This window comes from Panulirus ornatus, chromosome 43 (assembly GCF_036320965.1).
Source record: "Panulirus ornatus isolate Po-2019 chromosome 43, ASM3632096v1, whole genome shotgun sequence".
In the NCBI taxonomy this organism is placed as follows: Eukaryota; Metazoa; Arthropoda; class Malacostraca; order Decapoda; family Palinuridae; genus Panulirus; species Panulirus ornatus.
The window spans coordinates 32151110-32170515 of record NC_092266.1 but is presented as its reverse complement, the minus strand read 5'-3'; the positions used below and the strand labels follow the sequence as shown (position 1 = coordinate 32170515).

Genomic DNA, 19406 nt, shown 5'->3' with positions numbered 1-19406 from the left:
TGTACAATAAGAAGGGACAAAATCAACTAAGGAGAGTCTAATTTTCCCAAGGAATGCTGAAAAAAGAATAATCTATAGTTAGTCTAGTCATTGATATTACAGTGCAAATACTGATGTTTGAAGGGGACAGCCAGAGGAAGTGGTGCAGTTAGTTAAAAGAGATTTACAAGAGTTTGGTCTGGTTTACTAACTAGTAGCAAGACTGTGTTGCTATAACATGAATGATTAAAAGTGAAAATCAGTAATCATGATGGTTTTGATATTGACAGTGATAAATTGTTTCAGATAATTAAGTCCAGAGAACATGAAGGACCTTCCCAACATCCGAATGGGAAGACTCCCACTGCTACCTATGGTGTGATTTGAAATTTTCTAATTAGAGAACCTCAACTTGATAAAGAGAATATTATAGCCTTGTGGCAAAAATTGAACAGAAGGTTCTAGCTCTTTTAAAATTCCATGAAATCAATCAATAAGCCCGGTGTAGTTATAAAGATGATGAGATACCAAAGTATGACGTTTTCTGTAAGAAAGAATTTCAGTATGAGAAAGGTGAATCTTCAGTATGAGAAAGGTGAATCTTATATAATTGTGTGATTAGTAATACCTGAGCACTGTATTTCACACAGTCTGTGAAAAGTTTAATTAAGATACAAAGAGAAGTACAAGTTCTACAGTTAAGGAATGAAAGTGTACAATGGAATTTATGATGGAACTTACATGTCAAGATGAAGAATGCTCACAATAATGCAAGAAGAGGTTGAAATCATGTGGAGGCACCTGAAAAGTGTGTTAACCTTATAAGCAGTGTACTCATACAAGTTAGTCTGCAAATGCCCATCACACAGTTACATTTTATGTGTCTTTACATCCCTAACTTGATGGGAATAATATGTCGTAATTAATTCAAAGTAAATGGTCCACCCAAGTAACAGACTTTACTGCAGAAAGACTCAATAACACTGTCATGCCTTTACATTACTGTGGATGTAATATTTCTTTTTTATGCAGTTATTCAATACTTACTTAAACAATAGCAGTAAAATTTAACCTTCAAGCAGGTAAAACAATTGGCCATTCAAACTCCCAAAATTTCAGCTTTCCCCAAAATAAGAAAAATTTCCAAAACAGGCCAAATACATGACCACTGTCAACTTGAATGGTCTAATCATGTACTACTGCCAAAAGTAGAGACTGAAAGGTAGCTGACCATTCAGTAGAAATTTAAATCTGAAAAAATAAGCAAATAATGCTCACTCAATAAGTTAGCATATAGCTTCATACATCTTTTCTATTTTTCAAAATCTGCAATCACTCATCTGTTTAACTCACAATTTTCTCAGGGCTGCATTTCCAGCTGTTCAAAAATCTGTCATGACAACTACTGTTGTTGCATCGTTTATGAATTCTATTATCACTTCCTCACTGAGGAGACATTAATAGCAAATCAACACAAGTGTCCCACATGAAGGCAATATGGTGGTGGAGACTCAAAGAGGCTGACTGTTTTTTCAGACACTTCCCATGCACATTAACCTTTTTGATTATCCTGGCATTAATCTACAAACATAAATTTTCTACAATGATGAATTCAGTGTGCATTGTTGGCTTGCAAATGATGGCACTATGAATAAAAGGCAAGTCACTAGAGCTGCCTGGAGGCCTCAGTAATCCACTAATAGTTGGTTGCACTTCCTTCTTTTAAGACTCTCCATGGCTGGGGCACCCACTACTGCCCTCACTTAGGATCAGTCAATCTGATAATTGGCTATTTTCTTAGGCTTAGAATGCTTATCTCTTCATTAAAACAAAACCTTGATAATGGTCTGATACTTTTTTGTGTACCTAATCATATTCAAAATTTACTTTGTGTTTGGATACTTGGTACAGGCCAATCTAAGAAATATTTTTTTTTCTATGTCAGAAGCATTAAATTCAGTAGGCTCATTCATCTGTTCATAATGCTACCTTGCTCATGCAGGAAAGAGTGGAAACTTATGAAGAAAAATACAGTGAAAAATAAAAACATGTTTTGGCACAGAGGAGGCTGAAAATATTAATCACACATTAAAAAGGTTAAGTAACAAGGAGATAATTTTGGGTCAAAAATTTTTCATGTGGTGAAAAGGTATGGCACTGTAGTATCTATAGCATTGATTTGCTTTACTTTGTTGCTCTTCACAGCTACAACCCATAAGTAATGGCTTCTCATTACTACTTACTTACTATTTGAAAATTCTGAATGATTCTTTCACGTTTATATTAGGGTGAAGCTGGGAGGGTTGTGCAACTATTGGCTTTCTAGTTTACATCTTGCTGGTTGAAACAAGAGGGCATCATAATGCAATTAGTGGATATTTCAATGAGAATATTATGTCTTCAGCTCTGTTAAGAAGCCTTATGTAAATCTTGCTTTGCAACAATCATGGCATTGGTCCTCTTAAGCTATTTACTTAATAGAGAAAAAAAAAATATTTGGAGAGGCAAATATTAATATCCTTAAAATGTATACACGGCACAAAATTTAATCTTTACACTTTTAAAAGTAACATAATATGACATAAAGAGGAAGAAATATTTTTCTTGCAAATAAAACAATAATGTGATTTGTGGGAAGTAACTGCACTTCAGGTATGTTCCTATTTGGGACCTTTCACTTCAGTTGGATGTTTCCCAATCAGGTAAAACAACCTCTTACAGTTTACAGGTAATCATTCTGAGACCTGCCATTTACCGGTGTAAAGATAATTTTTGCGCATGTGTACTTGAAGAATACTGGACATTTTTATGTAGAACTGCTGAAACACATTGTTCCTTACTTTGCATATCAAAAAATATGTAACTTTACTTCAAATCTTGGCATATCATAGGACTGTGTAACACTACAATTACAAATTAAGAACTATACTTAATTATTGTGCCTATCACAGACATTTTTTCATTACATGGCACTGAAAGGCAAGTTAGCTATTCTGGAAAACATAAAATTTGTATAAATAAGCCTAAATTATTTCATGTGGATAACATTCTTTCTTGTTCAAACAAATGCCAACACAGCTCTTTAAAACAATCACTAATTTCAACTGAATTTTAACTGATATGTAAAAGGACAAAAAAATATATAATTTTGGTGTCTTGGCAGTTGTCCAAACAGTCCCTGTCCTATCCCCATTTTTTGTAAACCAATGCAGTCTCCTTTAACATAAGTACTGTATTATATCACACTTTAAAGGTCTTACCAAATCATAGTTTGTTTTGGTACAGTACATCAGTTCAGACTCTTGACTACTTTTTTCTAAATATTCTTGAAGTGCTAGGGAGGTGGAGCAGATGCATTAAAATCAAACTGTAGATGCAACTGGGGGCTTGAGCTCTGCTCTGAGTGTGATGGTGGTGGAGCAGATGGAACTGCAGTTAAGGGGATGGTAAGATGATGCAGCACTGGGTCAGGAAGTAGATCTGCCACTAGTTTGGCCAGCAGAGTATGAATATCTGGTAAACAGTGGGCTGGGTCCTCTACAAACTGTGAAGAACATAATAATATTAGCTCTTTTCTGGGCAAGCAATACAAGACAACAATATTCTTATCTGTAACACCTTAGCCCATCACATATTTCTGACCAGTCAGAAATAATTATTGGGGTAGGGTGACAAATTATACACATCATACTTGAAGTAGTTCTACCTAGAAAACTGATTACCTATCGTTTGTGAACCACTGCACAACACCTAGAATATTATGCTTGTAATTACCTGTTTATACAGTACGGGGAAAGAGGTCTACCCTCATTAGACCCCAGCTCTTGAACTTTCTATACCATCACGTAGTCTTAAATCTCTGTAAACTGCTGGCATTTACAGTTTCCTTCCTTAGACTATATCAAATGTTCACCAAACTTACACTAAAGTAGCACTTCTTGATGTCTTTCAACAAGCTTCTTCCCCAGTTCTTGTCATGGCCAATGCTTACTCAGGTACTACTTCTATAGCATTGTTCACTGCTGCTACTGTTCAACTAATTTAGAAACTTAAAAGTGTGAGAAGGTCACACCTCTCTCTTCTCCTCAATGATGGACAAATTGTAGCCCTCAGCCTCTCATCTAGCTAAGCTTTTGATTTAAATATTTTATTATCCCTGGGGATAGGGGAGAAAGAATACCACACATGTATACCCCATGTGTCGTAGAGGGTGACTAAAAGGGATGGGAGCAGGTGGCTGGAAATCCTCCCTTTCTGTATTACTTTCCAAAAGAAGGAACACAGCAAGGACTCATGTGAGGATTTATCCCTCTAAAGCTCTAGCATCTGTTCTTGACACTACCTTGCTCATATGGGAAATGGTATGCATGTATGAAAAAAAAATGTATTTATTATATTTGACTGCTGCTTCCCACACCAGTGAGGTAGCATCAGGAAACAGATGAAGAAAGACCCATCCATCCATATACACATTTTTATTTATTTGCTTTGTCGCTGTCTCCCGTGTTTGCGAGGTAGCGCAAGGAAACAGACGAAAGAAATGGCCCAACCCACCCCCATACACATGTATATACACACGTCCACACACGCAAACATACATAACTATACATCTCAATGTACACATATATATACACACACATATATACCCATGCACACAATTCACACTGTCTGCCTTCATTCATTCCCATCGCCACCCCGCCGCACATGGAATACCATCTCCCTCCCCCCTCATGTGTGCGAGGTAGCGCTAGGAAAAGACAACAAAGGCCCCATTCGTTCACACTCAGTCTCTAGCTGACATGCAATAATGCCCGAAACCACAGCTCCCTTTCCACATCCAGGCCCCACACAACTTTCCATGGTTTACCCCAGACGCTTCACATGTCCTGATTCAATCCACTGACAGCACATCAACCCCGGTATACCACATCGATCCAATTCACTCTATTCCTTGCCCGCCTTTCACCCTCCTGCATGTTCAGGCCCCGATCACTCAAAATCTTTTTCACTCCATCTTTCCACCTCCAATTTGGTCTCCCACTTCTCCTCGTTCCCTCCACCTCCGACACATATATCCTCTTGGTTAATCTTTCTTCACTCATTCTCTCCATGTGCCCAAACCATTTCAAAACACCCTCTTCTGCTCTCTCAACCACGCTCTTTTTATTTCCACACATCTATCTTACCCTTACATTACTTACTCGATCAAACCACCTCACACCACACATTGTCCTCAAACATCTCATTTCCACCACATCCACCCTCCTACGCACAACTCTATCCATAGCCCATGCCTCGCAACCATACAACATTGTTGGAACCACTATTCCTTCAAACATACCCATTTTTGCTTTCCGAGATAATGTTCTCGACTTCCACACATTCTTCAAGGCTCCCAGGATTTTCACCCCCTCCCCCTCCCTATGATTCACTTCCACTTCCATGGTTCCATCCGCTGCCAGATCCACTCCCAGATATCTAAAACACTTTACTTCCTCCAGTTTTTCTCCATTCAAACTTACCTCCCAATTGACTTGACCCTCAACCCTACTGTACCTAATAACCTTGCTCTTATTCACATTTACTCTTAACTTTCTTCTTTCACACACTTTACCAAACTCAGTCACCAGCTTCTGCAGTTTCTTACATGAATCAGCCACCAGCGCTGTATCATCAGCGAACAACAACTGACTCACTTCCCAAGCTCTCTCATCCCCAACAGACTTCATACTTGCCCCTCTTTCCAAAACTCTTGCATTCACCTCCCTAACAACCCCATCCATAAACAAATTAAACAACCATGGAGACATCACACACCCCTGCCGCAAACCTACATTCACTGAGAACCAATCACTTTCCTCTCTTCCTACACGTACACATGCCTTACATCCTCGATAAAAACTTTTCACTGCTTCTAACAACTTGCCTCCCACACCATATATTCTTAATACCTTCCACAGAGCATCTCTATCAACTCTATCATATGCCTTCTCCAGATCCATAAATGCTACATACAAATCCATTTGCTTTTCTAAGTATTTCTCACATACATTCTTCAAAGCAAACACCTGATCCACACATCCTCTACCACTTCTGAAACCACACTGCTCTTCCCCAATCTGATGCTCTGTACATGCCTTCACCCTCTTAATCAATACCCTCCCATATAATTTACCAGGAATACTCAACAAACTTATACCTCTGTAATTTGAGCACTCAAATTATATATATTATATATATATACACACAGCTATATACATATTCATACTCGCTTGCCTTCATCCATTCCCGGCACCACCCCACCCCACAGGAAACAGCATTGCCACCCCCTAAGCCAGGTGTCCATTTTATCAACCACCCCTAGCCCCTAGGAGCGGATGAACATTAGTTGACTTTGGACCAATTGCCATAACCAGGTCTTGAACCTATGCGCTCAACCTTGGGTGGCCTGTGAATGCCTTATGGTCAGGAACACTAACCAATAAACCATGGAGGTCCATAACACTCATCACCATGAAGCTCATTCAACTTTACTGTTAACTCTAAATTTCCAAATAGTGCATGCTATGTGCCAGCCCTGCCTAAACGCAAAATCTCAACTTATGTAAAGAAAGTATGAGATGAGGCATCACGTGCAAGGAACTTTCTCCCCATATAGTGAAAACAGATAATTAGCTACACACAAACACATACAAAATTGTGAGTGCTTAAATTAAAAAAAGCTTGAAAAGCTGTAGGACTGCAGAAATAGTTAAAGAGAATGGGCCTTATGAGAGTTATCTCAAGCTGTGCAAATAGCTAATTACACTATCAAAGGAAACAATACTACATTGTTCATTATGACTTGAGACTATAACATTAATTTTCTTCATAAAAATCTAATATGTAACAAATGAAGTAAGGCAGTGTAAATATTTCACAAAAAAAAAAAAAAAACTGAATCATCAATATCGGGAGCATATTCAATCTGAAAAAGCTACAGTTCTCTCTTGCATGGTTGGCTGGACCAAATGATCTACAAATATACACACTAAGCAGTGTTTTAAACTCAAAAGTCTCCTTCGGAAATAAATACATTATGATGGAATCTTATTCATCTACTGTCTAAAATACATACTGATAACATCTTGCTCATTACGATGATTTCTTGAGTTCAATTTGCACTAATGTGTTTCTATCACTGATCTTCATTATTATCTGAAAGATCACCAATTCCTGCTATGGCTAAGAGTAAAATACTCTAAAAAGTATTTCTGATACCTGAATAGCCTGTGTAAGGGGGTGAGCAATTCCAGCATATGCTGCGGATGTGCGGAGAGCCCGTAACTGCTCCAGTGTACATATCTCACTGCCAACACTTCCTTGAGAGCCATCAACATCACTGAAAGAATAAACTGAGCGTCAGACAATTCATGAAAATATGTATACATTCAACTCCTGAGTAATGCTCTTATTAAAAATGAAGTAAATACATTTTTTACTTTTCATTACTTTTGTAATTATTCATCTATTTCCTCTTTCACCCGGCCTGTTAAGAAGTACTAAAGTTGATAAGGCCATTAGCAATGTAAATTTATGCAAATAACTCAAGCAAAATTCAGTCACTGGATAACTTATTACATACCTGTGAGCTTGTGAAGGATGTAAGCGGAATTCCCCTTCTGTAGGCATCTGCAAGTTTAAGTAGGTACCAAGTGTGCGACACACCAGTCGAACCCTTACAGAAAGTGGGGACTGCCGACCCAGTCCTATGGCTGCCAAAATGCCTTTAGTAGTTCGGTCTTCAGCCCAAAGTGCTAGCTGAGAGGTGAGAGTCAGGCAGTGTTGCCAAACATTTTCTACAGTTCCCTTCTCATACACTAATTGAGTTATTATCTTCAAGATCTCACTCAATAAGAGGATGAGACCAGCTTCCATTTCTGCCCTGCCAAATGAATAAAAATATGTAATAGAGCTGCATAATGACATTTGAGCAATAATATTTACTGTGAAATAAAACAAGTAAGTTGGTCTCTATTGCTTACAAACAGTTAACGAAAAATGAGGTACTAACCATCATGGTGATACTGATTACCAAAAAAAATGTGAAGGTCTACTTACACTGGGGTTAGTGTTTCCAGCATCTCACACATAGAAGTCAAAAGCAAAAGGTTGTCTCCACACCCAACCATCTGTTGTCTTCGCCAGCAGGTGTGTGCATACACTACAAGTAACTGACCTTCCTGGGAATGGAGATATACGAGATTTTGGAAATTTTGATTACAATATGCATTGTAATAATCCTTATCACATGCAAAAACTATGGCATCTTGAAAAATTCAAATTAGAAGGCTAATTACAGGGTACCTGTAGCAAAGACTGACTACCTTTAATCAATATTTGGGTGAGCTAGCTGGGGAAAACTTGCTGAGGTATAAACAAAGCTTTTCATTGTTGTTAATAGTACAAAGACTAGTCAATTTTTCCTTGAAATTCACCCTACATTCACCTGTACTTTCCATGTTATTTTACAAAAAAATCAATGTTTATCTTAAGATATGTCTTAGATAATAAATGGCAGCCACAGACCTAAAATGTCTGAGAAATAAAATATCTGACTGAAAGCTTCCACAAGTAACAATCCTATTGCTTGACATTCTAAAGTCTTTACAGGTTACACACACACACAAAAAAAAAAAAAAAATGCAAAAAAACCCATAGAAGCTACTTTGCCTCCCTTCCTCAAAATCATTCGTCATTCTACTTCATATTCATGACAATGCTTAACATCTTTTAAGTGCTTTCAGTTTTTCTTATTCAGTTGTGTTTTAAGGCCTCCTGATTGATCTCCCACTTTAAACTTAGTATAAATATAGTAGTTCCTTATTCAATGACTTCAGAATACCTATATCCAGCACAAATCCTGTGACCCTGAAAGTCTACTTTTCTTTCCTTCTACCACAGGTGCACAGACAAATGCATAGACACTTCTTCCAAGAGACATTTCTAAGATTAGGAAGGGTGACCTGAGGATACTAGTGGCTCTCAGCCTTTGATTCAGGTCTCCTCTGAACAATACATCAAATAAATATCCCACTCCTAAACTTATGATTTCCAACAATTATATTCCACAGATGCTGAGTGAAACACACCACCACCATAGTCTCAATTTTCCAAGAGGGAACCAGATAATCTTGAGCCGTTCATGCCAATCACTTGTGAGAATGAATTTTTCCAAGTGTACCGAGTCCAATTGTGGGTAAACTGGCAAGCCTAACTTAAGCTTGCTGTGTCTAATACATCAAAAAATACATGACAGACCTTAAACCCTATTTTCAGAGAATGAGTGCAAACCATTAAAGGTAGAATGAGTATGTCAGCAGAAAGATTTACTAATGAGGCAGAAGGCACTTGCATTTTTTCTACCATGCCAACATGGTCCCTTGGGTGCTAGGAAGGCATTATTACAGTCAATGCAAATATTCTTCATGGACTTGACAAACACTAAAATGTTTTGACACAATACGGAAATACTGAAAACATAACCTACCTGTGCAGCTAAACTTAACATAGCAGCTGGATTGGTGAGGGGGAATGACAAGACAGACACTACGTGTGACCAAGTAATTTCACCTTCCCAACCACACCAATCTGAAATAACACTCTCTTTACAACATAAACTATCATGAATATATCACTGTTGGCTGTAAGATAACTATAATTATGAACTTTTGTTTCAACTAAAATTATATCCATGAATTTCTTAGCTACAACAAACTCTAAGGAAATATTTTCTCTACTAAAAATGTTCTTAATATATTTTCAAAATCTAACTTTCTCTTCAGTTACTCAAAAAAATATCATATCTTAAACTCTTTAGCACTTCCACAGACTTTATAATAAATATCTTAAAATATGCCCTCATAAGAAAATAAGTTTTGATACTACCATAAAAGGAATTTTTCTTAACTATTGTAAGGCATTCCTCTGCTTGAGCACTTTGTATGGCAGCATGTTATTTGAAAATCTGCCTTTCTACCAATCATATCTCTTCACACACATGGCTGACTAACCTATTTCTCAGTACCTGTATAATACTCCTGGAGGCTCAGTTTAAATTTAACTGGATAAAGAGGCAAGGCTGAAGCTCTGCCACACTTAGCCATTTCACAAGAAGACTGCAAAATCTTAATTTCTTTTGTCTGAGTATATAATCAGTGTGTCTCACAGAATTCATGAGCAAGATGAAGTTTACATTAAACAACCAATCTAAATATGCATTCCACATGCCCATTCATAAACCTTAACATGGTAGAGTCTTGCATTCCAGGAGGTGAGGGTTTAAGGGTTTGTTTTGGTCTAACATCATCAACTGGATGCCATCAAATGGTTGGCTTAAACAAGAGAATGACTGCTTACAATATACCTTTGGCTGTCAGTGACAGAAATAAATACATTTCATTTTGGTGAAAAGTCTTCAGCATGATTTTTTGTCCACATGAGCCTTGGCTAGTAATGTTAAGTACTACTCTCCTTGATTTTATTACGTATACCAAAATGATAAGCATGTGAAGGTATAAATCTAACATACATATGTAAGTTTTTCACTGAGACACAATGAAAAAATCTATTTGTGTACAACAGATTTAGACTTTTATATGCTTATCAATTACATAAACCGTCAAGGATATTATCCATGACAACCAGAGTGTGGATGCGAATGAATGAGGCCATTTCTTTGTCTATTCCTGGTACTACCTCACTGACATGGGAAAAGTGAACAGCTATGAAGAAAAGCTTTTGTTCTTTTTCTTTAAAAAATACATCATTAACCTGCATGCTTGAAGAGAGCAGTCAGACCAGCTTGAAGGATAGGATTTCGATGACTAAGATGCAAGACAGTACGGGATGCAGATGCAAGCAGAGGTAGCAGTAACCCTGGGGAAGGATGAGGTTCAGCAGTAAGCCAAGTTACTACTGCTGAAGTTCCAAGTTCTTGGAGAGCTGCTGATGATGCTCCTCCACTAACAACTGCTAATACCTCAGTGCTCAACACACTCCCCTCACTCCACTGTTGATCCTTTGGTACAGCTGAAAAAACAATTCAAAACAATCAGTTTGCAAGGTATTTCAAAGTATGCAATTGTAATGCAAGCTGAAAACACAAAATTAACTTTAGATAAGCATATGAATGTATGACAAATATATTTCTGGGGATCCCCTGGGGATAGGGGATTAAGAGTACTTCCCACGTATTCCCTGCGTGTCGTAGAAGGCGACTAAAAGGGGAGGGAGCGGGGGGCTGGAAATCCTCCCCTCTCGGTTTTTTTTTAATTTTCCAAAAGAAGGAACAGAGAATTGGGCCAGGTGAGGGTATTCCCTCAAAGGCCCAGTCCTCTGTTCTTAACGCTACCTCGCTAATGCGGGAAATGGCGAATAGTTTGAAAGAAAAGAATATTTCTGAACTTGTAGAGTACCAATGAATGACAAAACATGTCAATTTCATCATGCTTTAATCAAAATTTGGCACAACTATGCAAGTATGCTTACCTCTTACACAATACATCTACCAAGTAGAGCTCACTATATTTTGTCAAAATTGGGCCATGTGCCAGAAATGGCACTCTGCAAGTGGGCTATTCTTGATAAAAATCCTTGCCATACTTGAACAGGCAGATATTTACATACTCATACTCACAGACTATGAAAATATGTGAGTTTGAAAAGAGTAATTTTAACCTATGAAAATATGTGAGTTTGAAAACAGTAATTTTAACCTGTCTGATCAAAGTCCAACATAAGAAAGGAAAGCTAGTACTCACAAATGAAAAGTTGGATATACAGGTGACTTATTCTATGATTAGATATAGTAGTCTTAACAAGGTTGATAGAAACATGAAAAAATGGTTTGTCAATCTTTTCCTAACTAAAATGTCCTACAACTTTCAATTTCTTCACATTTAATGGAAACAGGAAAAACAGTGACTACAATGCAAAGCTTGGAATATAAACTAGGTATGTGTATCAAAACATCAAAGAGCTCCAACAATGAAGTTGATGGGACGGTTAATTACACTGCCAATCAAGACGTTTTATGAAAATGCACGATTAAACAAACCTATTCGCTGGAGACCAAAGTCTGGAACATATTTCTGTATGGATAAAGATATGGACCAATGATTTAGTGCTGTCTCTGAATCCTAGCTATGGGAAAAGTTTGAAGGGGAAAAATCAAACAAGAATTAAGAGGTGATGATCACAAGGAAAAAATTCAGGTCACGTCTATGGATGAGCAATTTTGTTCTTTCTTGTAATTGCATAAGAAGACTGATGAAATAAGCAATATCATCAAAACCTACCATAATATACCACAGAAACGTAGGTGAGGATTTTACTAACAAGAGTAACAGTATTCATAAGTCCTACAGTGAAATGGACTGGAGGGATTAAAAGTATTATACTGACTGGTGATGAGGGTGTTCTCCATGTGTGTGAGAAGGCCAAGGATGGTGTTGGTGAAGACTTGAGGCTTGGCAGAAAGTAGAACCTTATGCCTAGCCGCAGCCGAGGTCAGCAAGCGAACCAGAGCACGTACCAGCAGTCCACGCTTGGCTGCTGTATCCTGATGGAACGAGGTGGTGTCTGCAGTGTAACCTGCTGCACGGTGAAGTAATCTGAAGTATACAAAGGCATCAAGAAACAACAAACACTAATTCTTTGGCAAAGCAAATATTATCAACTTATTAACGGAAACTGGTAAGGGCAACTTACCTTAATTGATACGATGTATACATACGACACGATAGATATCTCAAGCAAAACAATTGTCAACAAACAACAAGTATTAAGTTTATATGTTATATATAAACTTAATACTTGTTGACATTTGTTTTGGAGGAGTTTATCTACTTGTCTTTTTCACCCTCAGAAAAAAACTATGCCTCATCATGAATACTTTGAACAAATTTAACGACTTATCTTTTCCACCCCCCCCCCTAAAAAAAATGGTGTCCCACATTTGAAGTCGAAAATCTGGCACCCCTAAACTACAGGCACCTCTCGCTTCTAAGAGTTTTTAAGACTAAAGTTGTCTATATCAAACAAGACAGAAAATCACTTCACTGCACTCGATTCCTCACGTTTCTCTAATGGATCCCCATTCAATTTATTACGTTTCTCTATCTAAATCGTCTTTAACCCTTAACTCTCTCTCTCTCTCTCTCTCTCTCTCTCTCTCTCTCTCTCTCTCTCTCTCTCTCTCAGCATCCAACCACCCTAAGAAAGGAGACTAACGGAAGGTAACCTCCTTCACATTTCTATGAGGTCATAATGAAATTAAATCTTTGAACAATTCTTAGAAACCCAAACAAAGGCACTCCAGGACTAGAGGGTGTAACAGCGTGTGTATATGTGTGTGTTTTTGGGGAAGGACGTGAAACGCATGTTAAACAAGAATATTTTACAAGAGGAACAACTTTAATCATTTGAAGTTGTATGTAAAGAGTACAGGGATATTCCTTACTCTATGCAAACAGACAAGCATGCAAACATGACCATCGCTTTAAGGCACATACAAGGAAACCCACACACACACACACATACACATTACATAACAATAGAGCCATCTGGAAAGTAACCTCCCACTGGCTACTTAACATATGGTCAAGTGACAGCATGACAACGGCCAGTTATACCATCTGTTTTGCAAAATCTTAACCCTACATCACGCTTGGCGTCTCTCACCTCCGAGTTACATAATCTTAACCCTCCTACATGCCCCAAACTTCACAATCACAGAAAAGCAACTAAAAAACTTTGCCCAAATAGGAAAACAGGTCTGGCGTAAATGAACTACTCTACTTATAATTTTGATAACGTTTATCGAATCCTCTACAATAAGGAATCCTAGCTGGCTCTTATGGATAGCAATCATTCATTCAACAAACACATTTCTCTTGAGAACAAACTTTTGAAACCCTAATCATAATCCCTCAGCCAGACAGACATGCACAGACCCAACAGAGAATGACAGGCCACTCATACGAAATTACCTTGCATGGTAACTTCAACTCCATCCATGCTCATCACATGAGTTACCACATTTGTAATATTGCCATTTAATTTTTTACTTAAGCGGGAGCATAAAAAATTACTTTTTAAACTTTTATCCTTTATTTCCAACCCACCACAACACCTACTTGAATGCACAGCACGTTTCCATTACCAATTATGATCCGGTACACCCCCCATGTGTGTCTGGCGTACACACTGCAAAAGCCTCACCTCGGCAACCATGCCAGCCCAGCCTCACTCACCAAGACCCCTGAGCCAGTTCCCAGTCACCCTAAACTTCGTAGTGAAGGCAATACGTAACCATAGATCTAGTACCTTCTGGGCGATAAGTGTCAGCGCCTACCATGCCGATAACAGCATACAATAATTTACGATTTATAGCTTAGAAAGGTAAATCGTCGTTTACTTACGCAGTACACAAACAATGTTCATGGCAGAAACTTTACTCAAGTGTAATCATGCAGTTTACTTCTGTGCAAATCCAGTTGATCATTTGGAGTGTATGAATATAGTAATCAAAGAGAAGTGTCTGTCTGTCGGCTACAAACAACACCTAACTTTTCCATGGTGAAATCGTCAAAGCCTCGTGACTATGCACAAGACAAAATCATAAAAGGTTTAAATCATTTGTACGTGTGACCTTCACATAGTCTCCTGGCTCAAAGGAACGTCACACACTACTATGTTGTCAGTTATGAACAGATAATCCCGGTTAACGACATATAGTCTTCCTCTTGAAAATACTGTTCTCAACATACTGGTAAAATATTAATGTACCAGCTGTATTCACTGTGGTCAATTTCTCCATCATAAATGAACTAAATCAGAAGTTTTTATGAAGGTACTTGTTAATACAAATTATTTAAACGAGGCAGCGTGCACATCCTCACTCGTTTGTACATAAAACTTGGGAAAGACTTTCAGATATATTTGATTATCAATGTAATAAATAAGAAATCTTAATACACATTAAATCAAAATTTTTACAGTGACTACAGACACTTCAATATCTGCTTCACTAAACCTATTCTGCAAACATATTAACCATGCACATAATACCATTCTAATAACCTTTTTCATTTTTCAGAGCAAGAAGAACTACAGTATGGTGAACAGTAACTGTGTGACTGTCTACATGTGGCCCTTACTTTTCATTTCAGTGTTTGATATGGTGAGATACACAAACTTTTGCATATTTTCATGATTAATCTTATCAATATAGTTTGATTCGGTTCTCAGAAACAGTCACTGTGTTGAAATTTCGAAATAATTCACAAAAATATCTTCATTCATGGCCTCCGTTATCTAGCTAAGGTTTATTTTCTGTGGCCAACACCCCCACTGGATACTGTAACACACCTGTTTTCTCTTCATCACTTTTTTGGCTTCTGAAACTTATGGCAGTTGGTAAATAGGACGAATAGCGAGATTGCGACATTCTTCTGTAACTATAAAATCTTAAATGAACCAAGCCTAACCTTAAATGAAACTGAAATAAGAAAGAAAATTAGTGATGTTTTTTACAGCATAATACCAGCTTCATGCTTCCTGTGGATGACTGTGAGATTTACTAGCTGTCATATCCCTACACCCTCAAATGTTAGGTATCCCGCAACATGGAAAACAATTCATAAGTCAACATTAGGCACTAAAGCCACACTTGTCAAAGGCTTGGTGAATGCAGCTGGATATTCTTCTTCCAGTTGTATGCAAGTAAAACAGACAGGTACAGATACTTAAAAGCCACTTAATACTTATGGGACCTAATCATTAACCTTCTCAGCGTCACAAACAACACTCATGGAACACAGTGTCACCATACTTTTACTCTACTTATAATTACATCCATGGCAAGAAAATTCTAAAGGCTTCTTTCTCACTACTATAAGCAAGAACATATCTAAGTAATTCATATTTGATACCGCCCAAACTGTAATCAAATGTGCATACAGAAGACCTGTTTTGAAAATGATATTTTTTATTGAAGATTCTTAATGTTATTTACACAACATTATTTTGAAATCTGTCCAGGTGATATCTGAATCCAGAGATGAAGAACTACTACAAGGAACCCCTTGGCTTGCTATTAAGGAGGTCTGGACAATATCAGATGCTATCACAATCTCTTTAGTTATGCAAAATGTAGTTAACCAAAAGGTATGTACTGATTACATTTAGTTATAGTGCCTCTTAATAAGTATCTTATATCAAAACAGCTTTTCATATCGATGTACTTTTCACCAGGGCTGTTCAGACAACAGGGGGCTAGAAGCAAATATTTGAGGCCTCCCTCCCACATGAACGGAATCCTGTTAAACTTTTCAGTCCACATATCACATGCTCTGTTTTGCTGTATCTGGGACTATTGGAGATCCGAGACACATTGCCCAACTTGCCCCCTCCCTCTGGGCTGCCCTGCTTGGTGTTGTCACCATCAGTTTCAACTTCTGTCTAGTATACCTTAAATGAACCAACTGTAACGCTTCGCTCATTGATTATTTACCAGACCAACCATCTAGTGAAAATAGGCATTTTAGTAAAGCCTATTTTCTCTTTTCTTTTTCTTTCTACCTTCATATAATTAATTTCATACTTTTCTAATTGCACATATCTATTTAGCTTCTACTTAATTTGGATTTTAATTCTATGTAGTATGAACCTACATATGTGCATCTTTACCCAATTCTTTGGAGTCTATTCATAATAATAAAGTATTTGTATGAGTTTAGTTATTAGAAAAATGTTAGATAAAATATATGTATGATTTCATAGAGCTCAAGTTTAACTGTTGATGATGCAGGAGGCTCTGAAAAATTATGGTCAAAGAAATAACCCAAAGTATAAATATTAGAAAATCCTTTGAACAACAAGATTCAAGAGAAACTGGACCTTGTTCCTACATACATAGTGTACATTAATTCCAGGTTGTGGTGTCAGTACAGAAAGAAAATGACAGAAGTGTAACCATGCTAGATTTTTTAAATGACTCTGATCAAGGCTCTGCAACAGATAACAGGACCAGCTTTGTACTTCACAAAGTACACACAGTAAGTAACAATTTGGGATTTTTTTCAAGAAGCAGGCAGATTACTTATCCTTGAAAAACTTCTTTTAGTTTTGAAAGCCACAGTACCAGTTTACTTAAAGCCTTTGCATAAAAAACATTGCAGATCATATACCTTATCATCATCATAGAAAAAGGACTTTTTATGAAACTGTAAGAAAACTTTCAGATTGAGGAGCTGTCAGCAGATACCAAATATGAGGTATGTGTTTCTCTCACTGGGCAGCAGGATCAGGGAGCTGATATAGCAAAGGATGAGTGCATCTTTGTCAAGACATTCCCTATAGTTGATAATATCACAGGTAACTGTTTACTCATGCACTACTATTACTAAGTCATGGCATTTATAAACCAAAAAAGAATTTAGTAGATATTTGATGTATGATGTAGAAAATCAAATAGTTTGATCTCACTCCTTATCCAGTTAGCTTTATAATTACATACTTTATGAACAATAATGTATTTTACCATTTCTTTCTTTTCCCCAGGATTCTATGTAGTTTTGGCAGCAATAGTCATCTTCTTCATAATTCTAGGAGTATCATGGCTCCTCTACAAGATTATCTTTGCAAATTTTTTTTCAAAACATGACAAGTAAGAAAAAATTCATGTCTGTATTTAAATCTAAATGAACACTGTAGGCATTAATTAACACAGACGTAATTGTATGAATCATTACACAAACACAACATATTTCTAAATGTAGATGTTGAAGTGAAACCATTCTTTTCAGAAAAAAAATCAGTAGAGATAAGGGTACTAAATCTTTGATGTCGTGCATAGGTATTGTTTTGAATAATAAATTTTAGTCAGCCCAAAAGATATTGTCCCTAAAATTAACATATATGAAGTACCAATTTAGGTAGCACCTAAACTTAAGGTTACTCAAACTGAAAAGAGTCAGAAGGTACCGTAGTTGTCAAGAACAAGTGGAGCAAAATGTTGGGTAAGATGGGAGTGTGTACCGAAGCTCACCCTGAGTAGGCTTTCTAATATTTAAACTGAGTTTTTGAACTTCATGGTGAGCCCAGGGAACTGAACTCATGGTAAGATGACATAATTATGTATAATTCTGACTATGGTTCCCAACCCCTTTTATGATAAAGAGCTACATTAGAATTTGACACAAGTACTGTGGCCACCAATGCAAGTAGCACTTAGCTCAACCAAAGCTTTTTGTAAGATTGTAAATGCAAAATGAATAATGCAAAAAAAATTACAGAAAAGAACCTAGTACTTACAGATCAAAACTGTCTGACATACATTGTGAAACTTTACATGGAATTTCTGAAGCTCTATTGCCTTTCCATGGAGTGTAAGAAAAGGTTGTAATTCACAAACAGTCACCAAGATGGGACACCATTAGTCGTGATTTGCACTTTGCTTTTACACAATTCATAGTTGACAACAAAGGTTCAAAATTACATTAATCCACAGTAAGAATCAATCTTCAACTTCAGAGTAGTACTTCTCAACAGCGAGTATTTATTTACTTCCAAAAGTTGTCATTGCTTACACATGGCTTTAACATTAAGTCAATTAGAAAGTTCACAAATTCCAACTGAAGTTTGCCTATTTCAGTCCGAACTGATTCCCCCAAAGAAGCACAAGTTTCAGGTCATGAAACATTCCTTTGTTGAGATCTTATTCATAACATCATTTTTGCAGATACAAGTTGGAACAAGTAACCAAAAAGGAACCTGCTGTTATTACTCTGCAAGATGTTCCCAGCTCCTGAGAGAAGCTCAAGTTGAATACTGTATTTAGTTAGCAATAAATGTTTCATAACAAAAAACATTAGGGGTATTTTATCCAGCCTTAAAAATCAGAACACTATTTCATTCCAGCCTTGAATATCTGATCGTTATTTCATTCCAGCCTTAAAAATCATAACACTATCTAATGCTGTACTGCAAAAATAACCATAATACAGTGCCAAGGCATCTCCTTGTTGGAACACACTATGCTGATGTTAGCCAGGTCTCAGCTTTCAGACTGGGACTGTGCACCTGTCATTACTCTAAACTCTTTGGAAGGCTGGACCATTAACTACTCAACTAAAGAATTATGTTTTCACTATAGGCACAACTCAACACTATCACAAAACACAAACTAAAATTATGCAATGCTGAGCCTTCATCCCAACTCCCAGTTTATAAGAAATAGATTACTGCATAAAAATCAACTTAACAAAATCCATTCTTAAAGGCCAGAGTAATTCTTACATAAATACAGTACGATGCAAGTAGGCACTTTCTCACCTTTGGTGCTGGATCAAGTGAGCTCTTTACGAATATAATGTTCTGAATAA

General features: G+C 37.1%; 2 protein-coding genes across 4 annotated transcripts in view; one reads left to right on the top strand and one right to left on the bottom strand.

The window, feature by feature from the left end:
- Positions 1–397: 397 nt before the first annotated feature.
- Positions 398–19406, bottom strand: part of Epg5 (ectopic P-granules autophagy protein 5) — a 61365-nt gene continuing 42356 nt past the window's right edge. The window contains exons 35-43 of one of the 2 annotated variants that reach the window (XR_011715729.1): positions 12424–12632; positions 10792–11049; positions 9509–9609; positions 8080–8201; positions 7604–7903; positions 7240–7360; positions 3240–3523; positions 721–780; positions 398–523 (exon numbers count right to left, since the gene is read on the bottom strand). Coding sequence is in view for 1 of the 2 variants with exons in the window: in XM_071687497.1 (XP_071543598.1) it covers positions 3314–3523; positions 7240–7360; positions 7604–7903; positions 8080–8201; positions 9509–9609; positions 10792–11049; positions 12424–12632 (1321 nt within the window). In the remaining variant the exon portion in view is untranslated. Of the gene's footprint in view, positions 524–720; positions 781–2505; positions 3524–7239; positions 7361–7603; positions 7904–8079; positions 8202–9508; positions 9610–10791; positions 11050–12423; positions 12633–19406 lie in introns of those variants that run through there. The other variant, XM_071687497.1, reaches the window with a different exon arrangement.
- LOC139762520 (uncharacterized) lies at positions 12575–18892 on the top strand. 2 transcript variants are annotated; one of them, XM_071687505.1, is made up of 7 exons: positions 12575–12714; positions 15119–15202; positions 16063–16188; positions 16956–17078; positions 17265–17397; positions 17584–17689; positions 18764–18892. In XM_071687505.1, exons 2-7 carry the CDS (start codon positions 15137–15139, stop codon positions 18831–18833), a joined length of 624 nt encoding a protein of 207 aa, XP_071543606.1. In that variant the 5' UTR covers positions 12575–12714; positions 15119–15136; the 3' UTR covers positions 18834–18892. The 2 variants fall into 2 exon arrangements, with proteins under 2 accessions (XP_071543606.1, XP_071543607.1); XM_071687506.1 differs by lacking the exon at positions 12575–12714 and adding an exon at positions 14252–14421.

Bases quoted from the DNA above. Each gene is read 5' to 3' on its own strand.
- LOC139762520 (XM_071687505.1), top strand. From the start codon at position 15,137: ATGGTGAACAGTAACTGTGTGACTGTCTACATGTGGCCCTTACTTTTC. The intron at 17,398-17,583 runs GTAACTGTTTAC...TCTTTTCCCCAG, and splicing joins TATAGTTGATAATATCACAG to GATTCTATGTAGTTTTGGCA. The intron at 17,690-18,763 runs GTAAGAAAAAAT...TCATTTTTGCAG, and splicing joins TTTTTTTCAAAACATGACAA to ATACAAGTTGGAACAAGTAA.